Below are 9717 nucleotides of genomic sequence, written 5' to 3'. Positions count from 1 at the left end.
TATCACATCATCTGCACCAGGTAAATCTAACCACGTATCAAATACCCTAACCGGTTTCGGTCCAAAATCCACTTCTTTGTCACGTAAAAGAATAGGACAATGGTCCGAGAGATTGCGGTCAAGAGCAACTGTAGATAAATCTCCCCACATATTCGCAAACTTTTCGGATACCAGGAATCTATCCAACTTACTGAATTTAACCCCGTCATCACTTACTTCCACTACAAATGTTATCAATATTGAAATGTTTTTACATTGTAATTGTATCATAGAGCCAAGCTAATAAGTGTCAACACTAACGTTTTTGAATACTATTTTTAGTGCTGTCGTACAACGCAGAGACATAAATATAGTATTCAAGTATAAATATAAATATAAATATAAATATAAATTGTAAATATAATTATAATATTATAATTTATAATATATAAATATAATAAATATAAATATAAATATAATATAAATATAAATATAAAATAGAAATGGAAAAGAGAAAAAAAGGAACAATAATTACGAGTATAGAAAAGAAAGATCCACATTTTGGTTGTGACTCGTGTCTCTCACCGATCACTTGTCTATCTTCTGTAAGTATTCATTCTTCGTCACTAAAACGTCAATTAATCTTTATATCACAGTCGTTTCTATTATGATATAAAGAACTAGGTTTGTTTAATCACTTGTTATTTTGTTCATCGTTTTTGTTAGGGTTCGTTTTCTGGCCTCTGTTACAACACTTATATTATATATCATTATTATGCGAATAATTAGGGTTTACAGTCATATACTGCTTACCAAACGATCAGTCTTGCACAATATCAAACCAATTCATCATGAAATTTGTTCCAATTTTATTTCTGTTCTTATTTTTATCAGATATAGCAATTTTTCCCAACATATTTATAGATATATTTGAAATTGTTTGGTTCTTATTATAATACTGTAATTTAGTAGCTTTTTATCTACTACCAGTTGTCAAATTATTTGTCATCAGAGCCATAGATGTTTAATAAGCTTCTTAAATGTTAACGAATAAAAGAATAGTAGTAGCTTTATATCTTTTATAATTAAGCTATGAATTCTCTTCAAAAGTATAACTGTTAGATGCTATGTAATCTGTACATCAGTATACATACGCAGAACATGTTTTCCCGTGGGTTTTACCGGCCATGCCCTCGGAAAGGTCCGGGTTTCCTCCAGGGCAGTAGTTGGGGGCGGGTTATGCAATCAACTACGGGAGATGAACGCGTTAGTGGTTTAGTCCCCCCGGATGATCCCAAGCAAATGTCCAAAAAAAGAACATGTTTTCCCCTTATCAATCTTCTGATATACAATACTTTAATTATGAACAGAGTAAACAAATAAACAGTTTATCAAAATGGCTGAGTCAGCATCAGGTGCCCTAAGTGCCGAGTTATTGGAATTTCCAAAGAAGGATAATCGTCGTATGCTACATGCAGTCTATCGTGTTGGTGATCTTGAACGCAGCATTAAGTACATCACACATCTCACGTCTTATATGTTCTTCCCAGTATTTTAGAGTATTCGAGTTATACGTTTATTTTTTTATATATATATTTGCTATATTAGGTTTTACACTGAAGCATTTGGAATGAAATTACTGAGGCAACGAGACATACCTGAGGAGAAGTACTCAAATGCATTTCTTGGATTTGGTCCTGAAGAATCACACTTTGTAGTGGAGCTTACATACAGTATGTTTCTACACGTTTCAAAGTAATTTTTTGTTTTTTGTTTTTTTTGGGCTTGTGATTAATATTGATGTTGTGTTTATGTTAATGGTACAGATTATGGAGTGGATAAGTATGATATAGGAACCGGATTTGGGCATTTTGCAATTGCTACCTCAGATGTATGCGTAGTTTTACTTTGATATGATATGATATGATATGAAGTTTGGTTTATTTTTGTGTGCTAAATTCAGATCTTTTTGGTAGGTGTACAAACTTGCTGAAGACATTAAGGCTAAAGGTGGGACCATCACAAGGGAGGCAGGTCCCGTTAAAGGTGGAACAAGTATAATTGCTTTTGCTAAAGACCCTGATGGTTACCTTTTTGAACTCATCGATAGGCCAAACACACCTGAACCACTCTGCCAAGTAATGCTCCGTGTTGGTGATCTTGAACGTTCCATCAAATTTTATGAGAAGGTGTGGTTTTCTTGGTTAGTTTCCTGAATAATCTGATTTATACAATTAGTTGATTAGGTTTATGACTTGATCTGATTTGTACAGGCACTCGGGATGAAGCTATGCAGGACAGTCGATAGACCAGAACAGAAAGTATGTCTCATATTCTCTATGAGGTTTTCTGTATCACTTTTTGAGTTACTAAAACAGTGTTGTAAACGGCGGCCGCCTCGGCCGACTAGTCGGTTTGGTGATTAGCATGCCCTGTTTCGCCCAAAAACTTCTAATTAGCCGTTTAACGCTAAAAAGTCAGGTCAAAGTTCGTGTGAATCGGAAAGTCACGGGTGGTCAATGTCAGGTCAAAATTATAATATTTGTTACTCAGATTTCGCGCTTTTCGTGCCCTATACATAGTTTAAAATGTTTACATTTGATTATGTTAGATATATTTGTGTGTACTACGTATATGTTAAATTATATGTATTACTACTAAAAGTCGACGTTAGTCAATGTTCGACTCGACCCCCACTCGACCGACGAAAAGTCCCGAATCGTCTCTGTCTCGTGACTTTTCCATCCTTGCTATAAACATAAATTGTGACACAGTACACTTTGGCAATGATGGGGTACGCTGAAGAAAAAGAAAGCGTTGTTTTGGAGCTCACATACAATTATGGTGTAACCGAGTATACCAAAGGGAACGCATATGCACAGGTAAACCTTGTTCCATTAGCAGATGATTTGTTCTTTTATTTAAATCTCTATGTATAAATTCATCAAGTTTAATGTATATGATTATGATTGTATGGTGTATATAGGTTGCAATTAGTACCACTGATGTGTATAAAAGTGCTGAAGTCGTCAACCATGTCATCCAAGAGCTTGGTGGAAAGATAACCAGGCAGCCTGGGCCGATTCCTGGACTCGGTACCAAAATCACCTCTTTCTTGGATCCAGATGGCTGGAAAACGGTAAATATTATTATTCATTTGGTTATTTTACGTTTAAAACTAAAGAAATTATAAATTATAAATAAATCTTCTATGTTACATGTAGAACTCAATTCTTTTCTTTAACCAAGACATAGTAGAACTTTATGTATGTTTATAGAAGTTAGAAGTTATAAGGTTTTTCCCTGCTCGAGGGCAAGTATTCCCACCCTATACTTTATTGTACGCAGCCCAGGAGGATTACTCCGTGGTTGTTTCCTTGGTCACCATAATTTTTTTTTTTTTGTCCTAAACATGTTTCGAACCTGAGACCTCTTGCAAGGAACTCAGGTGGGCTAACTTGTGATGGTTGACGCTAACATGTATAATATTTTGTATGTTGTTTGATTGTAGGTTCTTGTTGATCATGAAGACTTCTTGAAAGAACTTCCTAAGTAAGAGTAAGGTGGTCAAGTGTGTTATGGTAATAGTATCGTGTAATCAAGGATGCAATCGCTATGAATAAAGTTATGTGGCATTTTTTGCCCATAACATCCTTGTGACCTTATTTAAGGCATCAAGTTCCATGTATGAGTGCTTTAAATTTGCAGATACATCTCCATTATGATCAATGTTATAACCGTCATAAGCTAATGTACAAAGATTTCTTTATATACGTTGAGCACTAATTCTGTCTGCATTCTGCATTGCAAAATATGTTTCTTGGATTCGTGTTTACACGTTTTATCATGTTTATAACTGTGAGTAAAGGTTATAGTTACATGGTAAAACCCCCAAAACTTGCATACCCGAGTGTTTCCCGCTTACCAAAGTCGATTGAAACGAATATTGATGTTCCAAGTTGATTTTTGACACATGAGCTTGAAAACAACTTTTAGTTTCTTATGTTATCTGTTGAGGGTTTTAATCCTGGTATGGCACATTTCTTATATTCGTTATAAATTTATAATGGACGTGTGAGTTGAGTCAACAAAAAATTCCTTAATATTGGTGAAGTCTACAAAATATTTTAGACGTCTGGATTTCTACCATATACTCCGGTTCCAATTTAATAGTCTATAGACAAAAGGGCATATAGTTTAATAAATGTTAATATCAACTGTACTTTTTATTTATTTTATAGTTTTATCCTTTTACTTTTTACTTACCTTTTTATTTTACATGTATAAAGTAAGTGTATAAAAGAACTTTACCTCATTATTCTTATCTATTTATGGAAGTTGACTATTAATTTGGGACATCTCAAAATGGAAAAACATGACTATTAGTTGGGACGGAGTAATATAAATGATTAGTTAACATAAAATGGTGCCATATTATACGGTTTATTGCACCATGGGATCAAAAATGACGACTCCGCCCGTACCAATTTTTTGTGACCTAGCGAATTGTAGTCCTAAACCAAACCGTGTTGTGTAACTGAGCGGTCAACATTCCATGTGACTATCAATAGAGTAAACCTGTACTGCAGTTGATACTTTGACTTCTGAGGTCAAAGTTTTTATTTTGAAATTCTAAGCTGACTTCTTCTTCTTCTTTTTTTTTTTTTTTTTTTTTTTTTTTTTAATTATTTTTTTCTTCCCGAAATACAAACTGTAAGATAAATGAACAAGTTTCTCTCAATCTTCTATAATTCAATGTAATTATCAAGATTAGAATCTTGATAAATACATTTAGAAAATGGAATCATGATACTTGAGTTTCTTGATATACGATGGAATTGTTTTACACTTTACAGATTAATGTTTTAAATTGGTGAACATAACTAACTCCTCCCCTATGGGTTTGTTAATAGAACAAGCATGATTCGATTTTATGAAAGCAGATTGTTAAAATTAGAGAAATCCAAATGCGATAAACAAACAGGAGGCGATCTGTACACCACCTCTGTTTTGCCGTATACCATAAAATAAACATTTTGAACGATTTTACCAATTTCTTTTAATCGCCCTATCACATCCTCCCTTTTCAACCTATGGGTAAAAATATCCAAAATATTTATTTGGTGGTGTATGACCAAAATGATGTTTTGTACCGATCACCTCTCGTAAATATGTCATCTTCAACATGGGTATTCGCACGTGTAGAATTAACACCAAATAGATCGTATCGCAAACCCAGATTCGTACCACCTTCTAAGGCATGTAAGTTTGTACAAACTTTTAGGATTTTGAGTATGTCTGGCAAACGGGTCAGGTTGGGTCGGTTTGGGTAACGGGTCAAAATGGTTTTGAGTTGAAATGGGTCATAGGTCTAACGGTTCAATTTTTTAAACGGGTCAAAATGGGTCAGGTTGGGTTGGTTTGAGTAATGGGTCGAATGGGTCACAAGTCAAATGGGTCAAATGGGTCAAATAGGTTAGATCACTTTTTTTACATTTATTACATTATTTTAGTTATTATTATTTATTATATATACATAAGAAATATTAATGTACATAATAAATGATATAACCATGAATGCTTTTATAAATTTTTGACGTATGAAATTTTTTATCCTCAACCCATTTGACCCATTTACAAAATTCATTAGACCCATTTCTATTTATTGATTTTTATGTATTGATACCCATTAAACCTGTTCCTACATTTTTTGTATATGACTCAATAGGTTTGAGAGAAATCCATTTGAATTTTTTTAAGTTTTGATTTACATTGTTTATTGTTAAACTTAATTTTTCTCAAGACCCAATTGACCCGAAAGCTTGACCCATTTGACCCGAATTTGAGTGTATGGGTCCCAATTGCCAAGTATAATTTTGAGCATTGTCAAACAAAGCAGGTTCATTTCGAGATGGTTTCAACAAGATATTAGAATAGCCAACCTTTTTGAGTTTGTCAATGGAAAACAAAATATATAATTCTAAATAGGAAATTAATGTTTTAGATGACTTCTTCATTGGTTATCAGGACTGTTTGAAATGATTGAAAGATGAACAAACAAGAAATTATAATGAATTTTTTCCCTTAACCTTTCTGGTATATTAAACAACACAATGTCGCAATCAAAATCCACTGATGAGCACAACATAGATGAAAAGATGAAGATCACATTCACATGAAACGGAAAGATTTAGATTATAAAACGATCAATTTGTCAATGTAATCACATACCTGAAACGAGGAATTTTAATTAACAAGTTTTATTCTGTACATATTAACGCAATTAAATTTACATAGATCCAAATGTGTTTTCGCCACTGTAGCTCATGTAAAGGAACCCATCTTCATCTTTGTGTTCCTCATACATTGCAGACATCAAAGCAGCTGCAAACATTCAACAGCAACAAGAATAACTAAGTTCATTGTTTAAAAAGATGATCAAACAAGCGATATAAAAAGGTTATTTGGGTCTCACCAGTTGGTGGTAGCATGTTCTTTATGAAAACAAAGATAGCCTTCTCAGGGGTTAGCTTGATCCTCTTACGAACCACATACACAAATTGACCAATGGTCAAATCAGCAGGTACTAGATATCTGCATGCGAATGATTATTTGGTTATTTTGTGTGTCAAATTAAAGGTTCAATAACTTAGCTGCAGTCAGAGTCGGGAGAAATCTTGACTTTGACCAACTTTGACCAACTTTGACCGACATAGACCCGATTCAGACAGACTTTGACCTGACTTTTTAGCCTTGACTGCCTAATTAGACGTTTTTAGGCGATACGGGACGGGCTAATCTACAAACCGACTAGTTGGCCGAGATAGCTGCCATTAACAACACTGGCTGCAGGGGAACGAACGGTCAAACAGTCAAATTCAATTACCTGGATTTTCTTATTTAAGAATTATTGTTCTTAGTGTTTCAATACACACCAAATACCCGGAATCATTAGCCATCATTATAATTTAAAACAGCACAAAGACATCCAAACATTATATCATGCCCCACACTATATTATGGTTAACTATTATCTGATTATTATAGTTATCATCGTTTGAATATCACTATCGCAACACCGTATACATTGGTTTGACATGGCACATGTTTTTCTGAAAGGCAAGTTATACATGTTTATTTTCCTGCTTATACATGTTTTTTTTTTGACATGACGCATGTTTTTCTGAAACGCAAGTTATACATGTTTATTTTCCTGCTTATACATGTTTTATTTTGACATGACACATGTTAGTCCAAAACAAAAAGTTTCTAAGAAAAAACATGATCTCAGGTATTTAATTTCATTTTTTTCTAATAATAGAAGAGAAACAAAACGGTACACTTGACGATGGTGGTGGTGGTAGTAGATTTTGCTCTTCTCCGATTCGTCGTGCAAAGGCCTTTTGTCGTGCTTGGTTTCAAAAAAGTAGGAATTTTTTGAAGACTTTCGACGTGGGAACTTCTAAGTCGACGAGGTCAAAGGCGGGTGCAAGGCCATGTTTTGGGGAGGCGGTGCAAAATTTGTTCAAGATCTCGTGGACGAGCTTGTTGGTGGTTCATCTAATTTGAAAAAAGGGTCGGATCGTAACATTGGTTCTTTAAGGGGTCGGCGAAGAAAGGGTTGATTCTCCCGTAGTAGGGTACGCTAATTGGGGATGGCTTGTCAAATGTTTTGTCTTATTCTTTTAGGTCCCTTGCGGGTAAAGGTATCAACCGGCCCACAGTTGATGGTAAGGTGGTTAAACCGATCATCAAGGATTGCAAAAGGTAATCCCGGTAACGGTAAGGATAAGCCATGATTGGTTTAAATTTGTGTATTGGTTTTCGTAGAGTTTAGTTCTTTGTTGTGGCGTTTATGATGCGTCTGGTTGTAATTGCTTATGGTTTAAGTTGTTCCGGTGGTGTTTCGTTTGTTCTTTGTAGTACATGGTATTTTGTTATCCCGGTTTTGGCTTGGCTAGGTTGTAGTTAGCGTTAGCTTGTTTGTTAGGGTTTGTTTACTGTTCCCGAGCCTGGCCGTGTTGTTTGTATCCTTGTTTGTTTCTTTCATCTTTCGATGAAGGGACTCAGTTATATATAGTTTTCAATATGTTTGCCAAAAATAAAAGAAGAGAAACAAAACAGAGAGGGAAGATGAAAATCGACATACTTATTTTTGTCTATGTCAGGAATATTGCTTTTTTCAGCTCTCTCAACGATCACCTGAATATAAATACCGCAATCGACTTAAGAGATGGTTTAAACACATTGGTTATCTAACATAAACTTTGATGAAATAAAAAAAAAAAAACAACCCAAATGTCATACCGGTACTCTATCGGGATACTTCTCCCTGATGCGTGAGGATTCAGCCATTCTCTTTTCTATTTTAAACAAAACCAAATGCAATTTAATTAGCTAATGAACACAATCTAATTATGTAGAAATTTAAAATTAATCAGATCTTGTGTACCACAACTTTCAAATAGCATCAACAGTAGAATTATAATTAAATTAACAACCAATGTACATGAAGACAATTAAACAATAAATTTACTAGGCTTAGATTCAATAATAATCATAAAAACATCCAAATATTACCAATCCATAGTTTCCTTTCAACTATTTGGATTTATATTGCAAATCAATCATCAATAATAATTGCAAATATTTTCAAAATAATAATTATAAAAGGAAAAAAAGATTGTTTGATGAATAGTAGAATACCCAAAGGGTGGTCAAGCTTGAATGAACATTTACCCATATTTGCACTCTGATTGCTTTCTGGCAAATTTTAAACATTTCAGAAACATTACAGCAACAAAATAGACTGAATCTTTATAGAAAATATAAGACAAACAATACAGATTTATTATCGAAAAAAAATAAACTACGTGAAATAGTTGCTTTTTTTTATAACCCAGAGAAGAACGCAAAGAGAAGAAACACAAATTAAAATAAGTACAATTCACCTGTCAAAATCAAGAAAGAGAGAATGATTGGAGAAATTGGTTATACGTTCAAATCCAACTGTTTTTATTTGTGATTGTAATTAGGGTTTTATTTTATTCCAACACGGAATGAAAGGAAGGAGAAGATGCAAGTTTTGGTTTTTCCTAATTCCACAAGGAACCTCATTTTATATTTTTATTTATTATTTATTCATATTTAATTTAATTTAATTTAATTTAAACTTTATTTTTATTTATTGTAAATGGATAAGAATAATGTGTTAAAGTTTAACTGGGTTATTCATATAAGACAAAAAATTTAGAAAAAAAATAAGAGGTAAAACTAAAAAGTAACAAAAAGTACATGTGTCAATTACATTTTTTTAACTTGTGTGTTTTTTCGTCTATGAATAATAGATTTGAAATGGAGAAAGTATTTAGTTTCATTATAATTATTATTATTATATTATGTCGTTATTTATTATTTATAGTAGTTTAATTTGTTACTGGTGAAATGACCCATGAAATCACGGGTTTGTTTAAACGAAACAATTTAATGACATGTTTTAGGTATTAAGTGAATGTAAATGCTAAACTCATTTATTTTAATGACCCGTTTGACTAAGAAGCTTGTCGTTGTTTTCACAAATATATAGAGACATGTATTTTCGTATACATATGTAACGTAATTAATTTCGTTAAAAGAATCCATATTTGAATATTAATAATATAATAATTATAATTATAATTATTATATTAAAAGTAAATAATAATAATAAAGTTCGCTCAAAGTTGAGTATTTATATTT

At 33.0% G+C, this 9717-nt stretch overlaps 2 protein-coding genes across 2 annotated transcripts; one reads left to right on the top strand and one right to left on the bottom strand.

The window, feature by feature from the left end:
* Positions 1-496: 496 nt before the first annotated feature.
* On the top strand, positions 497-3750 carry LOC139851509 (lactoylglutathione lyase GLX1-like). The gene is made up of 9 exons (XM_071840581.1): positions 497-584; positions 1350-1491; positions 1588-1712; positions 1806-1870; positions 1956-2168; positions 2253-2300; positions 2754-2861; positions 2966-3118; positions 3491-3750. The coding sequence occupies exons 2-9, from the start codon at positions 1376-1378 to the stop codon at positions 3533-3535; spliced, it is 873 nt and encodes a 290-aa protein (XP_071696682.1). The 5' UTR covers positions 497-584; positions 1350-1375; the 3' UTR covers positions 3536-3750.
* A 2367-nt stretch (positions 3751-6117) lies between these two features.
* Positions 6118-9065, bottom strand: LOC139856107 (autophagy-related protein 8C-like). The gene is made up of 6 exons (XM_071845341.1): positions 8931-9065; positions 8686-8742; positions 8287-8342; positions 8129-8181; positions 6455-6573; positions 6118-6363 (listed from the first exon to the last, which is right to left on the bottom strand). Exons 2-6 carry the CDS (start codon positions 8720-8722, stop codon positions 6269-6271), a joined length of 360 nt encoding a protein of 119 aa, XP_071701442.1. The 5' UTR covers positions 8723-8742; positions 8931-9065; the 3' UTR covers positions 6118-6268.
* Positions 9066-9717: the final 652 nt, after the last annotated feature.

This window comes from Rutidosis leptorrhynchoides, chromosome 6 (genome assembly GCF_046630445.1).
Source record: "Rutidosis leptorrhynchoides isolate AG116_Rl617_1_P2 chromosome 6, CSIRO_AGI_Rlap_v1, whole genome shotgun sequence".
In the NCBI taxonomy this organism is placed as follows: Eukaryota; Viridiplantae; Streptophyta; class Magnoliopsida; order Asterales; family Asteraceae; genus Rutidosis; species Rutidosis leptorrhynchoides.
This window is presented reverse-complemented; position numbering and strand designations above follow the sequence as displayed.

Excerpts from the sequence above, each read along its gene's own strand:
- LOC139851509 (XM_071840581.1), top strand. The coding sequence starts at position 1,376 with ATGGCTGAGTCAGCATCAGGTGCCCTAAGTGCCGAGTTATTGGAATTT. Across the intron at positions 1,713-1,805 it reads TGTAGTGGAGCTTACATACA|ATTATGGAGTGGATAAGTAT; the intron begins GTATGTTTCTAC and ends TTAATGGTACAG. Across the intron at positions 2,301-2,753 it reads TCGATAGACCAGAACAGAAA|TACACTTTGGCAATGATGGG; the intron begins GTATGTCTCATA and ends ATTGTGACACAG.
- LOC139856107 (XM_071845341.1), bottom strand. The coding sequence starts at position 8,722 with ATGGGTAAATGTTCATTCAAGCTTGACCACCCTTTGG. Across the intron at positions 6,574-8,128 it reads CCTGACATAGACAAAAATAA|ATATCTAGTACCTGCTGATT; the intron begins GTATGTCGATTT and ends ATTCGCATGCAG. Across the intron at positions 6,364-6,454 it reads GAACATGCTACCACCAACTG|CTGCTTTGATGTCTGCAATG; the intron begins GTGAGACCCAAA and ends GAATGTTTGCAG.